We start from the raw sequence: 17,988 nt of genomic DNA on the forward strand, positions 1-17,988 counted from the left end.
TGAAGGAGGAGACTGAAGACAGAGCTTCGGGGAAAGAATAAATGAGTCTTTGCAGAAGACCCGGAGGAACGAGGAAAGGGTGGGCCCAGGTTTTGGCTCCAGAGCGGAGGCGGGGAGGTGCTCTGCAGCCCAGCGCGTTTCCAAAGGCAGGTGTGCCCTTGCTGCAGCACTTCAGAGCATCGGTCAAAGCAAGTATGTAAACTTGACAGGCGATGGATCATTCAAGAGAAGGAGAGAAGGCTGGACAGCTTGCAACCAGCCCCTTGAAATGCCAGGGTAACCTGGGGGCTGATGCTTCAGATAAGCCCTTATTCCTTTGTGGGGATTTCTGCAGGACAAACATCTTCACCAGCCTTGTGACCAGCGTTTCAGGTCAAGCATTGTGAGGGCCCCAGTGTTCAACCCCAGGCAGCTGACAGTCGCCTCTGGGCAGCCACTCTAAGATCTCAGCACATATCCTAAGTGCAGTTTCAAGGCACTGCAGAGAAAAGGTTCTGGCTCAGCCGGAATAGAAAGCGATTCTTGAAAGTGCTCTTTGTTTCCCTGAAAAATCCAGGCTGGCATTCAGACTCCTGCTTGGGGTTTCAGTCAAAGAAGTTAGGACCAAAGTGTCAGAATTCAGAGTGAAAGCTGGAAAGTTGGACTATTTCCTTGTGTCAGAAAAAGCGTGGGGAAAGAAAAAAAAAAAATACACCCGGCTTAAAAACTTCACGTACATTTGCAAACCCACAAGTCATTAAACACAGAAAAAGCCATTAGTTCTGTAGGACCCACAAAAATGTCGTGCTCTCCCCCTGCTGACTCTGCAGTTTGCCGAAAACCTTATTCCCAGCCCAGCACTGTTGTGACTAGTGATGCTGGGGAAGAGGCCTGCTAAAAGGCAGTGGATTAAGTTATTGTTAGGAAAAAAAACCAAAACAAAAGACGTTAATTTCAGCCCCCCAAAAGCACAGCATTTGCAGAATCAGAGAGATGGAGCCCAGCAAAGAGCCACTTTGTTTTGGTCCCCGAGGAGGCCAATTCAAACTGGAGCAAAAGGAAAAGTTAAAACATCTAACAGCCTCTGAACGACCCCAATTTTTAAAAAATCAATTCCTGAAGCAACACCTCTATGTGTGTGTTCCTTTTTATTATTAGTTTGGTTGAAACCAGAAAGCTGAGGGTCAGCAGCAAGAACCGCATCGCTGAGAAACCGTGTTTATTTTACCCAGCCCAGGCAGGTTTGGATGTAAAGCCCGTTAAGGTTTTATAGGCTGCCTGGATTTCCCATTCTGCGGGTACAGAACCCAAAGCCCACCAGAAGGTGGACTGGAAGCAGCATTTTATGCACCAAATTAATGCTTTGCTGCTGGAGGGACAAAAAGAGCTGGTGTTCCAGCACGGGGCAGGCCATGCACTGGGCCAGCACCTCCTCTGCTGCTGTCTGCATGCCCAAAGCGATGCTGCTCAGAGCAGCCGACCAGAATGGCTCCCACCCGTACTGGGCAGACTGGAGGGTGAGGCTGGAAGAGGTGCCGAGCAGTTTCTCTGCTGCACCCAAATTAATTACTTTCCCAGGCTCTGCAGAGGGCTTAGGGGGATGTCGAGGAGCATCAGCACTGACCTGTGAACAAAGTACATTCTTGTGGATCTTCTTGTAAATAAGAGCTGGGCAGATAAAACAAATGAGGCTTCCCATCGTAGCACCTGTCAGGCCCAGGACTGTTTCCACTGGAAAAGAAGAAGAGAAGTCATCAAAGTCCCCTTTCCAGGACAGCCAGAGCAGCAGCATGTGGTGGCTGCCTGAGCCCCTGGGCAGGCTGGGGCGTGAGCCCAGTGGGCCTGGCCATCCCACCCAGAAGAGCAAATAAAAGAGACCGGAGAAAACAGCCAGGCAGCCAGCCTTGCCCCCAAGTCCTCACTCACCATTCGGGATCATGATGCCTCCTACCATGGTTCCAAACACAACAGCCAGCGTCAGGGCTTTGAACCGAAGCGGGGGCATATAACCCCCAGCAGCAAAGGTGCCATCTTTTTGCTGGAAGAGAAAGGGTGGGAGGGGGAGAATGAGTTTAGCCCCCACGTCATAGCCACACAGTTCCTAAGCAATTACCCCAGCAGGCTCCAGCAGCTTTGTCACCTCCACGCTATGGTCTCCGCAGAAGTGAACGTGGGGTGGGGGGGAGGGCAGTTAGATTGTAGTTGAGCTGGTTTAATACACAACTGCATTTGGACCTTCAAAACGAGGGGGGGGGGGCCCAGAGCCAAAGCTGCTGTTTCCATCCTGCCCCAAACATGAACTGTGCAGCTGCATCCCAGTCCCTGTGCCAGCGCCCAGCCTCAGCGAGCAGCCCCAAGGCCAAGGGCATGAGAAAGAGGCGCAGCTGAGAAGGCAGGAGGGAGAACAGTCACAGGGGGAAGAGCTCTGGTTTTGCTGCGGCAAGGTGTCCCCTAACACCTCCGGGAGCAGGGCTATTCCCACCGCGTTACGACACGGGTACCAGCTCCTCAGACTTGATAGAAGACACCCTGGCGGGATGGCAGAGGGGGTGACGGGTGCTGCTGGGGAGCTGCTGATACTGGAGGGTTTCCAGATGCCCTCCGCTTCCCATCACATCCCCGCACTCCAAGCAGGAGGTGCGGAAAGCAGAGGACCCAGCAAACCCACGTCCCCTGGAGAACCAGCGGGTCCCTGCTCTCCTGGCTGCACAGATGGGAGAGGAAAGCAAAGTGACAGGTTCAGGGCCCAAAGAGCAATGAGCAGAGCCCAGGCGAGAACCAAATCCTTCCCAAGCGTTTTCAGCACTTACTCCTCTGCACCCGCCGGCTCTCACCGATTGTCTTCCCCCATCCTCAGGCCCTCCCGACGTGAGAAAAGAGCCGGGGGCTTCTCACAGGCAGAAGTGGCAGGATTTAGAGCTATAAATTGCTCAAGTTTTATTTCCTGCCCTAAGAGGTTTCTATTTATGCAGATACACAAAGGCCTCAGAACATTCCCACAATCTCTTACTGTTATTTACTGAATACCATCGGCATGCTTAGTGCCGTACAATACACAGAGGAGAACACGCTACTGCCACAAGGGACTTACAGTCTAAATCAGACAGACCAACTATAGTCACAAAGGCTGTCTGAAGATCTGACCCTGGGAAAGGTGAACGTGTGGGAGAGGGCTGTATTCCACCGCACGCTTCTGCACCAGATCGGCACCAAACAGCCCGGGGAGGCACTGGAGGAAGGGGACATCTGGACCCAGAGGGGAGAAGGCTGCTCAGGGGGCTGCTGACAAAGGTGCAAGGATGAGAATAGTAATAAAAGAGCAGAAATGAGCAGGCACACACAGAAGCAAGAAGAAATGAGGCTGGCCTGGGCTCCGAGGCCAGGAACAGAAGCTTGAGCTAGATGCAAAGCAAGATCGAGTCGGCCAGCAAAAGGATGCCAGCTGGAGCAGCAGGAAATAAGGAGGCTCCTCTGTTTCCAAAAGCACATTTCTCCCTCCTTCTGAGGGGGAGAACCACCTCGGCTCTGAACTGTGTAACACTTCTGCACAAGACCCAAAATCCCCAGCGGAGCAGTGAAGTAGCAGCCACGGGACTTGTGGCGCAGCAGAGCAATAGCAGGCTTCAGGCTCGCAACTCCAGCACTTCTGCCCACGAAATTCCTCCGCAGAGAGGACAAGAACCTCAAAGTACCAGAGATTAACCATTCTGCAGAGCAGGATTTACAGACTGCCACGGGCCTCCTGCTGCACCGTTACCACACACCAGGCACTTACGATTTCACTGTCAGTTGAGGGTTTGTCCCTCTGGACAGCGAGTACCTACCACGAGTCAGAAACACGCAGTTGTCAACGGAGTCTCACAGAACCAAGGCATGTTTGTAGCCCGGGTCGCCAGCCAGCAGCAGAAGTCAAAGAGTCACAAGTAGCCCTTCAAAAAGCAAGTTTTAAAGGTGCACACCAAGGCAGCCAGCTGCTCCTGGCCACACAAGAGGATCTTACCTGCTTCTCAAAGAGAAGGGTGTTCAGCGCCTGTCTGCACGGGAGAATCATCATCGGAAACCCCACAGCTACCGACATCATGAATCCCACTCGAATCATCTCCGTCACAAGGTTGGAAGGGAAGTTCATTAGGACGTTCCCAGCAATGGCTTCAGTGTAACTCACGTAGCCAAAGAAGCCCACCTGTCCGGCAGGAGGGGAGGTGAGCGGATGGGGTTTGACTCCAAAGCACATTCAAATCTGCTCTTTACAACAGGGTGGATGGAGGTCAGCGACCTCCCATGAGTTAGGTAGGGCCAGCCAGCCGAGGAGGGAGCGTGGGGGCCACCTCCATGGGCAACTTGCCAGCAGCCCCAGCTGCAGCACCCCCAAAAGTTCAGACAGGAGGTTAAGGGAACAGTGGGACCTTCCTAAAAGCAGAGGCAAGTTTCTCACTAAATCCAGGGGGCTTGCAGGGAGGACGTTGCAGCGAGGGAACGCTGCCGCTGCCCGTGACACAGAGCAGTGACGCCCTGCTTGCTGCCAGGCCCGTGGACCGGCCCCCTCCGACGAAGGAGGGGCCGTAACGATTCCCCGCAGCAGTAGGGAAGGGCAGGCTCTTCTCGGGAATTATTAACTCGGTTTTATTAACTGGTGCTTTATGAGGCATAACTTCCTCCACATCTTTCCAATTGCAACAGGCTGAGGGAAGCTCTCCGCCATTCGGAGGGGGGCATCTCCAGCTCCAGGCTAGGCCCTGGAAGGCAGACAGCAGGCTGATGCACATGAAGAGCTGGGTCTCCACTCTGCCGCCGCCCAAGGAAATGTGCCACTCTGGAAATCTGGACTCTCCAAATGCCTCCTGCACTGTTTGGTTCATCATGTCCCATCTAATTTTGCTTTCCACAAAATTACTTATCTTTCAGAATAAATACAGATAAGCAGAAACCAGCCCCAACTGAAAATAAATCGTCATCCCTGTTGCCCTCCAGAGCGTGACTTCTGGCAAGGAAGGAGAAGGGGAAGTTTCTTACCGTAATGTAAAAGGTGGTGACCACGTTTAGGGAAGAAGCAAATATGGAGCTCATGATTTTAACAGACGGCTCATCCAAGCTATCATAGGTAGGCAAGACCTGACTGTAGAAAAGGGTAAATTATTTAAGGAAACCTTCTTGCAGAGAGAGAGAGAGAGAGAGAAAAACCCAACTCCAGCACGCTCCCTGCCTCAGCCCAGCAGCAAAGAATCCCTGACACCTTCCCCCTACGGAGCATAAACACTCGCTGCTATTCCAGAATTTATATTGCTAATGCCAAGAGATTTCAGAACACTCATAACTTTAAGTGTTGCAAAAATATTCCTGCTCTCCCCACCCCACCACGTGGAGCTAAACGTGTGATGTAAACATTTTGGTTCAAAAGTGTTGCAAAATGAATGACCGTTTGTTCCAGTGAAACACCAGTGGCACCAGGCCAGGCAGTGCATTGGAGATTATTGTTCTTGGAGCTCTCTACGCTGATAATTAAAGTAACGCAGTGTTTACAGAGTAAAAGCAGGAAGAAGGTTAGAGCATCGCACTGTCTAAAAGAAAAGTTAAACAAACAACGCTAAATGCAGTGCCTGTCATATTTCAGCGCTGCTGCTGCTGCGAGAGCTCAGTTCATAGAAAGCTGGGAGCACCAATTACACAGGATTTGGGGTATTTACAGACCTGGAAAGCATGTGGAATGTACTTCTTGACATCAGGTGCATATTTTAGCAACTCATTAACCTCTTGTTACTTTAATTCAAGTGGCTACATCCTGGCTTCATGTTACTGAAGGAACTCTCACGAGAAAGGGGGGGAGCATCCAGTTAGATGGGAAGGGGGTATCCCCAGCTCCAGTGGGCACAAAGCCATTAACAGAAAGTGTGTCGAGCTGAGGCCAAGCAGAAAAATCCTTAACCCTTAATCCCTTAACATCAAACGGTTCTGCACAAAGGAAGCCGAGCACATCGGCTGGCAGGAACCCGCGAGACGCACGGGGTCTGTGAACGCAGCAGCGTGACAGCCATTTACCGGCAGGGAGCGAGACCGGCTTCCCCAGGAGGCTCTGCATTTCGGATTCCTCCCTGCCCTCAACCCAGCAACCTCCGCTAGGTTAACTGACTACATCCCAGACTTCAGCCCCATGAGGGGAAGGGGACCAGCAGGGAAGCAGAGAGGCTCTGCAGTGCGTGGGATGGCACGGCCAAGCCAGGTTGTGTTAGCGCGGGAGCAACAGCATCGACACGGGGAAAAGTGCCATGCAAAGTCCAGCTGCACCCAGGCCTCCTGCGATCACCTAAGGGCACCCCTTTGCTCAGCTTGGGTTTGGAGGACCAGCACGGTGTCCCTCAAGCCCCCACGACATGCTGCTGGGCCCCCCTGACCATCACCACCTCTCAAGGCAGAGCAAGAGGACAAGAAGCATGCAACAGGCAGCTGACACGCCTGGGGTTTATTTTTAAGCAAAATGACTGCTCTGAAGGCCAGTGGAGCATCAGGGATCCTTCCCCCCCCATTATCTGTTACGCTGCACCTCAAAGAGGGCACGACTGGGTGGTTCTTCCTGAGCAGAGAGCAGGCAAGTCAGCACAAGCATGAAGAGCAGCCTCGGAGAAAGCAGCCTTGCTTCAGAGATGGCCAGAGCTACCTCGGAGCTCCTGCTCTTCACCTTCACCGCAGGGACCGCCTTGTGCAGGCTCTCCGAGCACGGTACTAACTCAGCCTGCGGGGAGCTGATGCTCGCAGGGGCAACGAACACCATCCTGACGTGTATTATCCCTGTGGACTCAGCATTTCCGCATCCATCCGTGCCAGAAGAGCCATCTCCAGAAATGAGAAGTTTTCTCCTGGAAAGCTCTACTGACTCCTCTTTAATTAGAGGGTTCAGTGACTTGACCAAGGTAACACAAGGAGGCTGCAGCAGAGGTAACCCTGGAGTCCTCGCACTCCCAGCTCTCAGTTCCACAGCAAATTTCCACGCTACATAACTGTAGGGGAGCGACCTACTTTGCAACTTCAGCAACAACAGCATAGCTTTTAAAGAGCGAAGGGTACCGAACTCGCAAGTAAAGCGGGGTCAAGTTTTTCAAGCCAGAATAATAGCGCATTTATTTGTCCTTACCGTACGCTGCGTTTACGTGCTGAAGGAAAAGGATTTCTGCTTTATGTTAGAATTATTTATTTTTTAAAAAGGTGATTCAGAGGTTAGCAAAATTAAACTTGCCTAGCTGAGAATAACATGCTTATAAAGATCGCCTGGGCTGGGGATAGCACATTGCCCCGATGCTTGGAAAAAATGCATAGCTTTAGGTTTGGCTTGCCACGTAAGTGCTGTAATGGAGCCTATATTTAGGTACGCGCACACTGGTCCAGACCAAACGATTTCCCTGCATTCCCAACTCCCAGAAAAATTGTGCTGGGTACTGCGTGGCTACCATAAGAGAAAAAAAAAAAAGAAATTGGAATTTAAAAACTCTAAAATCTTAACAAGGTAAAGCTGTAAAAGACTGCAGCTCCCTTCGCCAGTTGTAATGGAGACATTAAACAGCAAGACTGGAGCGTGTTCGGGTAGGAACTGAGCTGCCAAGCGAGCCGATGAGTGGAAAATGATGATTTGGATCTTGCGTGTGGGTGTAAACACAGCAGTCTGAACAAATTTTATCTGTCACATTCATTTACTGTTGGCATGCTACCCATTTGCTAGAACTACAGGGGGGAAAGCCCGACTCTGCCAGCCTTCCAAATGAGGATGGTCTTTTCCGTGTCCACATTTGGATTTACACTTCTATTTAAAGTCTGTTACTATTCTGGCCAGGCACATATTGCTCACTTGCCATTTTGGTGCAGAAGGTAATGCTGCTAGAAACGTGAAGATAGCCCAGTCCACCATCACGCCCTTCCACGTGCCAGCGGAAACCCTCATTAAAAGCGGGTAACTGGAAACGCGCGAACAACTCTCCAGAGCCAACGACTGTGCGATCTTCTGAGGATTCTCAAAGAAATTCGGGGAAGCAAAGAGCAGGCGCGAGTGTACGCGACCCTGCAGGGGGCCCTGTGGTCATTAGGCGACACAGCCCTGCTGCCTTTCCTGGTACTAAATCATTTCCCTCAAGAAACAGGGGGAATTCATCACTTCTGCAGCTGTACCAGAAGCAACACACATTACAGTGAGGATCTGTTCGGCCCAGATGATCTTGTGTTGCTCAAGTACAATAACTCCCAAGTGAAATATAACTCCCTCCCCCATCTAGGTAGCAAAAGGGTCACAACTGAATGAGATGCTGTACTTCAGTGGGCTGTAAAATATTTTGATTAAAATAAAATAGGAAACCAGATGGTATCTATCCCTTGCAGATCCTCATGACCCTCTGCCCTCACAAAAACTCATTGCGCACCACAACTGCCAGAAGTGAGAACAGCAGGTACTTACGACTGACAGGCAAAAGACATGCCGAAGATGGGGATGCAGCGAAAAATGCCCTCCCAACGAGTGTAACTAACTCGCTGCAGCCACTGCCCGCTGAAGAGGCCGTGCTTGAAGGACGACAGCACAATCTGTAGCCAAGAGAAAGAGAAGGGGTTGAGATCCAGCCCAAAACAACTTCACGGCAGCAGTAATGCCGGTGCTGGGATGAAAGGCAGCGTGTGGCAGCTCTGCGAGGAACAGCTTACGCTGCCTACCGCAGCCCGGTTGCTGTTCGTCACATTCCCCACCCCACCCACCCACCTTATTAAAGCTCCCAGCAACCTCCATAGGCCCCTTGCCACCAAGGATCCTGGGGTGTATTTTAAAAGATCTGCAACATTCCCCCTTGTTTGATGCCATCAGCCATCGTAGCATGCACCAGGGTGGAACAATTTCCACTGACACATTTAACTGGGAGAATTATCGTTCCCAGCAATTTCTTCTGGACTTTTTTAAACGTGTTTTTAAATCCAAACGGGAAGCAACATTTGCCTTGGGAGAATCCTGTTCAATGGAGAGAGACAAAGGTTCCTAAACCAGGATCCCACCTGCACACTGCTACTCCAGAGCCATTTAATACCACCAGTTCACCAAAGACAAGGATAAACGTCATGAAAACGGGGGGAGCGAGGCACCCAGACAAGGCCAGGGGAGCTTTTGCCATTGACAGGGAAACTGGCAGGCATTGGGTTGCACAGGAAACAGAAGGTAAATATGTCTGAATGCCTGTTTATAATATGGCCTGAATGGGGGTTTTCTAATCCCCAGAGATTATGTCTTAGTGCAGCCAACTCTCACAAAATGTTGTGGTTTCCTTAAAGGCACAGCTCCTGGAACACGGCAGTTTTACAAAACACTCGCTTACAGCCTCCTTACGGAGGCAAGCTCAGAAGCATGACCCGGCACAACCTACTAAAAAAAGTTAAGTGGAAAGAATTTCCACACCTCCCTTTTCTTCCTTTTGTTTTAGCTCTTCCAGGCCTGAAATTTGGGAGACAGGGCTGTGGCTCCACGAGCAAACCACGTGAGCATCCGTGAGGCAAAACGTGAAGTCATTAAAAAGCAAGTGAAAGCCTCCACCTCTCAGTACACGGTGCTGTACAATGGGGCTTGGCCATGCCAAGCAGGGCAGGCTTTAGGGAGCTCTCAGCTTACCCTGCTACCTGGGTCAAGAACCCATTCACCTCAGTAAAGAAAAGCTTCTCTAGAAATATCCAAGAACAAGTATAGGGCACGTACCAGACTTAAGGCTTTACGAAGCTTTCAATGCTCAAAAATAGAAATGCTGGTGCCTAACAAATAAAACTACTTGCAGCCTGAAAGAGATTAACCATCAGCTGCAAAAAAAAATGCAAAGTACACGCTTGAGTTCTTAACAAGAACTGCCTTCCCCCTACAGATCAGAAGCACTGAGGTTTTCGAGGCAAAAGACTAACGCATGATGAAAGTCCTTCTGCTCCCAGGCACTCTTCCCCACATCTTCCATCCTTTGATTTAAAGAGCCCTAAATTAGAAGACGCCAACAAGCAGAATAAACCACAACTCGATTTGTGGTTTATTATTATTTGTGCCACCACAGTCCCTAGCATTTGTAATAGCTTACAGACCCACTGGCCGGTTTCTACAGCCTGGAGACCACCTCCACCAGCTCAAGATCACTCATTATGCCCAGCGCTAACAGCGCTAATTATCAGGAAGGACGTTTTAAACTTGAGGCCTGCACCTGCAGGCTGTCCCAGCGGGAACATCTGTGTTAAAACAACAGGAAGAGAGCATTCCCAGTGTCGGTACTCACCACGAACATGAACACGGTGTAAAAGATCAGCGCCATGGCACTGAACGACTGTATGGAGGCCATCATGTTCCGCTGGAGGCTCAGTGGAAGCACAATGCACAGGGAGACGGCAAAGAGCAGGACTATCCGGAAACTGCCCGACACCTGGAAAAGGGACCCGCATAAAGAACTGCAGCACGGAGGATACTCAAGACATCCCACCAAATTAGCAACCCCCGACGTGGTTGATTTTTCCAGAGTGAGAAACCACGCAAAGCCAGGATCGATTTCAAATGTGAAATTCTGCTTTTGTACGTATCTAAAGATTTGATGCTGACAGCTTGCCATTTCTTGGGCTAGGTCTGTGATTAGCTTATACAGTCACTGGGTGCCACTGTTGCTCTACACAGTGCGTGACAGGTCCATCCTGAAGTGGAAGTACTGGGGGGGGGGGGGTTGTAGTGTTAAATGCTATTCCAGCACAAGCTTTTTAAGTATTTTCATGCAATTCAATACAAACTAAACTTACTTGGGAAAGAAGAGATTGAAGCCTTGAAAATTCTGATCCAGAAAATTAATCAAAACCTCGCATTGGTATTTATTATAGCAGAACACTCTGAAATGCTTGGAAATATTTAATACCTAATTTGGCTGCAGCCACAGCGCATCTTTTTAACTTCACAGTCCCTTAATCGGAGCTTAGCAGCATCAGGCGGAGCAGATAACAGCCCCGCCAAAAATCCTTCCACACGTCCATTTTCCTTCCCCGCACGGCCCTCGCGCCGGCTCCGAGCACTGCTGCTCACAGCTCTCCAGCACAAGGAGCACCTCTTGCCACCATGCATCGTGAGCCAACACCAGGCTCATCACACGGCTTATTTTACCTTCAAGAGGAGGCAAGCACACAGTCAACTTGGCCACCAAACCAGCAAGGGACAGCACAAAAGATCCCTCTTGAAGCAGAGGGCTGCAAGGGGGTGAGAGCTCGGACAGAGGAATTGCCTGTCACTACACGTTAGGGGCAGGAATTAGTACAGGAAGCATCATCTCCTCCGGGAATCTGCTCCAGAATTAATAGAGACCAAGTTAAAAAGAATTCCTTTGTTGGAAGCGCCTTATTGGGGGTTTTACGCATCTGATTGTTCACCATATGTCTGGGCTTCCAGGACTTCATAGAGGTACGTGCTCTATGCACAAGGCGTGCCGTTAAAGCTCACCACGGGATGACCCCACACGCCTGGGAGGCTGCTGAGCACGCTACTAAGGCAGGATGCTCTTCACCCTACCTAAGGCACGCGTGGCTCGATGCAAGAAGAATTGGGATCACTGTGGATGCGTTCCAGTGAGGATTTATTTACCTGAAATCCAAGCAGCCGGGCAAAGAAGTTGGACCCCAAATCACCAATGACAACATAGAAAGCAATGCAAGTTCCCAGCATCAGCCCAATCATGCTGCAAAAACAACAAAGTACAGACAGGTTAGGAGGCTGGAGCAGGAACCCTGGAACGCTGCTCCCGGGCAGGCGTGTTTCAGCAGCCACATTCCCAGCAGACTCGTACTCTGCGCAGCCCTCGCAAGAGGATGAGGTTTTGTTAATGCTAAGGCTACCTTAGAGACACCCGCAGACGCTGCCTGGGACTGCTGTAGCTGGGGGCTACAGCTTGTACAGCGGGAGCAAGAGACGTCCCACGCACACGGCAGCCGCCGGTGAAGGATTAAGACAAAGGTTTGGCACTGACAAGGGCTCAAGGGCTACACCCTGCACACAACCGCAAGAGCTGACGATAACTTTGGATCCCACTGCACCCGCCGTTTACCAAGGAATATCCAGAAGAGTTAAACAGAAACAGCTAAAAGGGCACATTTAGAGCGATTTAGAATCTTGTGCAGCCACTTGCTTGTGTTCAGAGGTAGAGCAGCCTCTGCGTGCCTTGCTTCAGCGTACATCCACCCTCTGTCACAACTTTCTGGCCTTTCGTGGTGGAGACCAGCCCCAAATTTTGCTGAACCCGCCCTGAAAAACACACGTTTGGCAAGCAGTAATAAAGTAGGTTTTCTGCCTAGAGGGATCCAGCGGGCTGCGAGCTCACTCTCACAGCCGCACGAGCAGGCTGGGCACCACTGCCGGTGCTAGCGGGGAGGACCACGCTCTTACCCTCAGGCTGGCGAAAGGCAGGCCACCAGTTCTGCATGCAACCCTCAAGAAATAAAAACCAGAGAACCTCCATCCACCCCACATTCACACCTAACACTGTAGCTTCAGATGCCGTTCTGGGAACGCCCCATGCATGGGTTTAACTGCTGTTTGGAGCCACAGGAAAAAGAGAGACATTGGAGATGGCAAGAACTCCTTTATTTCTCGGAAAAAACATTTAAAAAGAATCAGCAAGAGGTTCTCTCAGCTCCACGCCCCACAGCGGGCGCCTACCATGAAAGTCTCAATATCAAATGGGCTCTCAAACCTCTCTCCACAAAATGAACCACGCTTTAATGAAAATATTGTCTTACGAACGGCTTCTCCTCCCGATCGTGATTGCGTGGACCACTTTCCCTCCCAGTTCCAATTATATAACATCCCTGTGGCAATTACAGCACTCGCTTGCACGGACAAGTAACATCTGAGAAATATTCTGTGTATTTTTAGTGTCCTGCAGCAGTTTGCCACTGGGCAGAGGGAAGGAGCCAGCACCACTCACTGGCCTGGGCTCAAGACGCCTCCACTCCAAGAACTCTGCTGGAAAAAGCAGTGCTGTAACGAGGTCCCATCGCCCGTCACGACTGCTGGACGAGACCTGTGGGGGAGCTCCGACTTGGATTGGGATCATCTGAAGGAACTGGAGTCTGTTCTGAAACGGAGATGGGATTTCCCCCCCCTCCCAAGGCATCTCCTAACGCCTGAGGTCTCGCAGAGGAAAAGCGGCGCCTGCCACGAGGAGCGGGCAGGAGCAGAGCAGCTAAAGGGTGGATCCGAGGTACTGAACGCTCTCCCTCCCACTAACTCACGGCAATCTTGGCAGGGATTTCACCCCTGGAAAACATCCACCAGTGACATGCCCATGATTTCATAGCACACGCGGCAGAGCGGGAGATGAGTTCATTCCCCGACTTCTGTGCTCCCACTATCTGGAAAGCGCTCCTGTCTCCACTCGGGAACGGGTGGGACATGCTGAAGGCGACAACTGCGAGCTCTGCTTAGGGGATCTCACCTACGCTCTTGTTCAAATCCTAGGTGGCCAGGAAGACTTCTGGGACCAGAGAAGGAAGGAGGATAAGAAAGGAGAGTGCAGTGAGCCCACCAGAGGCTGCAGAGCAGTACTTTTCATTAACAAAAACCAAACTATTCAAGCTTTAAAGAAGGAGCAGATTACCTTGTTTCCACCAACATTTTTCCTGCTTTTCCATAGGCATGAAATGCTGGTATAAGAGGGGAAAAAAAAAAAAAGTTAATCAAAGAAAGGTCCAGAACTTGGCACACACACAAGTTCAACATTAAACAGCAACAGTGACAACGGGCAGCGCAGCAGGAGCCCACCGGTGTTGTGTTTGGGGGCTGTTTCCCTTGCCTGCCCTCCCACTTTCTTTTTCAGACATGCCCTCCGCAAACTGAAAACCACGTAAGAGAGGAACAAAGAGGAGAAAAAAAGATAGAAAGCAGGTTCTTTTTTTTTTTTTTCCCTATTTAAAAAAAAAAAAGTGGTGTGAAGTAGCAGTCACACATGGCAACCATTAAAAGAAAGTCAGCGCGGAAGAGAAAATATGCATGTACGAGATGCTGTGTGGCAAAAAGTTACTGCAGTGCAGAATTCCAATCAAATTCTCATTTTTATTTTTATCTTCCCACTATAACTGAACCGCCTGACATTGCTGGATGGGAGATCTGAGATGGTGCCCAGAACGTTCAATCCCATACCCAGAATACCCAGTACTCACAACCCACACCAAAGGGTCGCTGCCAAGAGACTTCTTTTTTCCCCTCCCATACTTGGGTTGTAGCTTGTAGCAGAAAATGATCAGTAGTCTTTAAATCATTGTGTTTTTTCTTAAAAAGAAAATGCCAGGAAAACTCTGCTTGTATTTTTAGATCTCACTGGGTAGAATGGGAATTGAGACCTCCAGTTCCAAGCCCAGACCACATTGCCCGATTCTGCCAGTCTTTAAATGCAGAGGCCCAACATGAAAACCACCACCCTGGACTCCCCTTTGTCTTCTCTCAAGGTACAGCACACATTCCTGGAGGCCACCAGAAAACAAACTTTATCCGCTTCTGGAAGCATCTTCTGCTATTTTAAATATTAACTTACAAACTCTGATTTCTTTGGACTCTGCTCGAGCTAAAAATTAAGGAAACAAGATGTTCTCCCACAGAATGAGAAAAAAGCATGGCAGGAGATCCAGAGCAGAAAAATAAACCGGAGCTGTTATGTGGGGTAGCACCGAGAATAGCTGATGGCTCGGTGACAGGCCGGGTGGAACAGCCGCCACCAGGCGCGCTGCCCGAGGGCGAAGAGCGGCCGCACCGCGCTTCGGCCTCGGCTCTCACCTCCTTTGGGAACTCGCAATGATCAGGGGGAAAGGCAATGGTCCAAAGGGCCAGGGGTGAGAGTCAGCCATCTCCTCCTGGAGACTGGGTCGTTAACGAGCCAAGCTCCAGAAGGGCGGCTGCTGCTGCACTGCTCCGGTGAGCTCCTTTTTTTACCTTCACACAGCAAGGCAGGCGCTTCCAGGTAACAGCTACGGCGATAGCCTGGGCCTGAGACGCTGAGACAAACTAACCTCCTCGCTGTTCTGAAGTGAGGTTCTAACAAGAACCAGCCTTCAAACATTATGCCAGATGTTCCCATTTGGGGACACTGGAAAAACTGCATCCTTTATCTTCTCAAGAAGTTAGATGATGACCGTAAAATAAGTTGTACAGTCGAGCATCTTCGGAATGGGTTCTCTAAATGCGTAACAAGCTGGGCAGAGCTGAATCTGCTCAGTAACTACAGAAGCCCTTTTAAACCAACCATGGCTACTAGAATGGGCAACCTGTGTTTCCATGCTTTTCCCAGCGGGGAGCGGGGCTGAGCTGCCTCCTGGGGTGCAGCATGTCGCTGACGGGGTCGGTACCCAGCGCGGGGAGCCTGCCGAAGGGCCAGGACGCCTTCAGCGGCTGTAAGGGGAGGCATTAACTCATCTCCTGGGGTAAAGTCTGTCTGGGAACTGCATCCTGCTTCCCTTCTTGTCCACACATCTGCCCAAGTCCCTTCCCTTTCATGCAGGGCAGGAGAACAGCAGTGAAGAGCAAAATATTTTTAAGACCCAAGCCCTTCAGGCAAGGAGCGCTGCTGAGGGAAGACGTCTGGGCTGGATATCAGCCTGTTAGGAGCCTGGCTCTTTTGTAGCTGTAACGATCGCTCTCAGTGTTCCTCCGGAAGGGACTGGCTGACTGAAGTTAATTTGCAAAACTTTCTTACATCTTTCAGCGCTGCCAAAGCCTCCCACAGAATCAGCTGCAGGGGCTGCCAGGATCTCTCGCAGATGTACCAGGGCACAAGCCCACGGTGACAAAGGCTGCCTGTGTGGAGCTGCTCAACCTTGATGCATTAGGATGCATTATAGGAGCGCTGCCTTTCCTCTCGGGGCCGTCCCTGCCGGTGGCACCTCTCCCAGGGCAGAGGCATTTCTTTCAGCGCCAGCGTTTGCGTGCCAGGAAGTTTAGAAGCATTACTGGCCCTCTGTGTATTCGAGCCCCTTGGCTTCGGAAAGTGCAGAGGATCCCTCCTTCCCGGGAGACGCTCCAAGGTGGAGGGGACTCTCTGTACTTCGGGGAAGCGGCACACAAAGAGGCGTTGTACAGGGGCAGGGGGAGGCAAGCCGGGCAGCTGGGCTGGTAGCGGCAGGGGCCAAGTCGGACGCTACCTGGGGGCTCCCCCTTCCTTCCAGCATCACGGGCACAAGCTCCGAGACCACGGAACTTCTTGATCTTTTCCATTTCTAGCAGATATAACTTGGCAAAAGCCCAGACGTGCAGCCCAGCAGCAGCACCTCGGGCACTCTGAGGATGGAGGAAACCCATCTGTCAACAGCATGGTCAGCGAGCGAGCCGGGCATTTCTTTAGCTCCGTTACCAACGGCAATGCCAGCCAACCCTCTCTTCCCCCCACCAAAAATAAGGGAAAGTCAGTAAAAGACAACTTTCCCTGTCATCTCACATGCCAACAGAGAAGACTGGAACCTGACCACCTCCTCCTGCCCCCCAAGTCGGTCAGAATCAGAAGAGAGGTCACAAGCCGAGGCCAACCCTGGCGCCAGCGCAGAGGCGATGAGCTCCGAGGAAGAGGGCTGGCAGGCTCTGCCAAAAACCCACACATGAATCTTGCAGATGTTTTTATTTTTTTGGCCGCTTGGAACCTTGCGCGCCGTTTCCTCCCTGCTCTGCCATAAACACGCAGGCAGCTCGGATCCAGGCAGCCCGAGCTCCATGCCAGGCTCTCCGCTGGCAGAACCCGATGTCCTCGGCAGCACACTGGGTGGGGAAGCTCGCGGCTTTTGTGCCGAGACCGATAATTTACACCAGACACCCGCTACGCCAGCTCCCGAAAACTTGGGTTTTGATCAGTCAGCGCTGCATCTCCTCCCCTGCCCTGCAGAGTCAAAACAATTCTGCGCCTATTAACTCCACCGTCAAGAGTAGAATTAAACCCTTGCGTTCCCCTGGGGACATGGGGCAGGGGGGAAGAGACTGACAGAGGAAAACAACACAAATTGAAAACTACATCAAGAAACTGTTTGCTATTCCAACAATATCAGTATGAAAGTTGTAAATTAAGAGGTCAAAGTAAAACCGCAGTTTAAAAAAAAAAAGAAACCAAACAACCAAACCAACAACCACTACTTTGAGAGACAAAAACACTAGGGGGGAATACAGTTGTCTATGAGGACTACAAGAACAGCTATACCGATATAAATGGGACAAATTCTCAGCACTAAGGCACAATAGAATTAATACTGAAACGTGACGTATGAGCGCAATTTTCCTCTCTCCACAGCCCAGGGACAACACGGAGCAGCCACCTGTTTCCCACAGCTCCGAGCTGCACCAGTTTAAGCACCAAAGAGTGAACTGGGAACCATTTGCAGAGCAGAACCTCAGCAACTCCCCTTGTTTGTCCCCCAGCGCTCTCCGTGGCTCCCAGCAGGTTCACACCGAGCAAAACCAGACCGCTCCTAATCCCGGGGTGCAAGCTCTGTTCTAAACTTATTTAATTAGAACTATTTGATAGCATAAACTCATTACCAAGCTTGCTGCCAGCGCTGCCCTGCCTTGCTGCTTTGCGCGTTTGCAGCGGGGGACGTGAATCACCAGACACTTTAAAAGCAGGTGACTTTAGATTGGCACAAGCGATGCCACATCTCGATCGCTGCTGCCCTGTTTTCTGCCGGACTGAAATCCAGTGTGGGCACAGGGAGGGCAGCGGCTCCCAGCGAGGGGAGCAGGGGCACAGCTCGGCACAAGGGCTCAACGCCTGGCTTGCAAACACCTCTGAGCCCGCCCACCTTTCTCATACAGATAAATTCTTTAGTTTTTTCCCCCCTTCTACTGGCAAGAAAGGCAGAAATGGTTATTTGGGGACCTCACGCAAATAAAACCACGTCGCTCAGTCCAGGAGACGTCCGATCTCCGTCTTCGGTGCTTCCTTCACTGGCCATCCTCTACCGACCGCCCCAGAGCGCTGAACCACCCTCCCCACTGCGACCGGCGCGCCATGGGGCCGGGGGCCG

At 51.1% G+C, this 17,988-nt stretch overlaps 1 protein-coding gene across 1 annotated transcript in view; it reads right to left on the bottom strand.

The window, feature by feature from the left end:
- SLC38A10 (solute carrier family 38 member 10) overlaps window positions 1-16,270 on the bottom strand; it is a 44,793-nt gene extending 28,523 nt beyond the window's left edge. The window contains exons 1-9 of the mRNA XM_009647121.2: window positions 14,921-16,270; window positions 13,593-13,638; window positions 11,582-11,675; window positions 10,245-10,388; window positions 8,414-8,538; window positions 4,993-5,095; window positions 3,980-4,162; window positions 1,906-2,017; window positions 1,604-1,710 (exon numbers count right to left, since the gene is read on the bottom strand). Coding sequence (XP_009645416.2) covers window positions 1,604-1,710; window positions 1,906-2,017; window positions 3,980-4,162; window positions 4,993-5,095; window positions 8,414-8,538; window positions 10,245-10,388; window positions 11,582-11,675; window positions 13,593-13,638; window positions 14,921-15,089 — 1,083 coding nt within the window. The 5' untranslated portion in view covers window positions 15,090-16,270. The remainder of the gene's footprint in view (window positions 1-1,603; window positions 1,711-1,905; window positions 2,018-3,979; window positions 4,163-4,992; window positions 5,096-8,413; window positions 8,539-10,244; window positions 10,389-11,581; window positions 11,676-13,592; window positions 13,639-14,920) is intronic.
- Window positions 16,271-17,988: the final 1,718 nt, after the last annotated feature.

This window comes from Egretta garzetta, unplaced genomic scaffold (assembly GCF_000687185.1).
Source record: "Egretta garzetta isolate BGI_Z169 unplaced genomic scaffold, ASM68718v1 scaffold749, whole genome shotgun sequence".
Classification (NCBI taxonomy): Eukaryota; Metazoa; Chordata; class Aves; order Pelecaniformes; family Ardeidae; genus Egretta; species Egretta garzetta.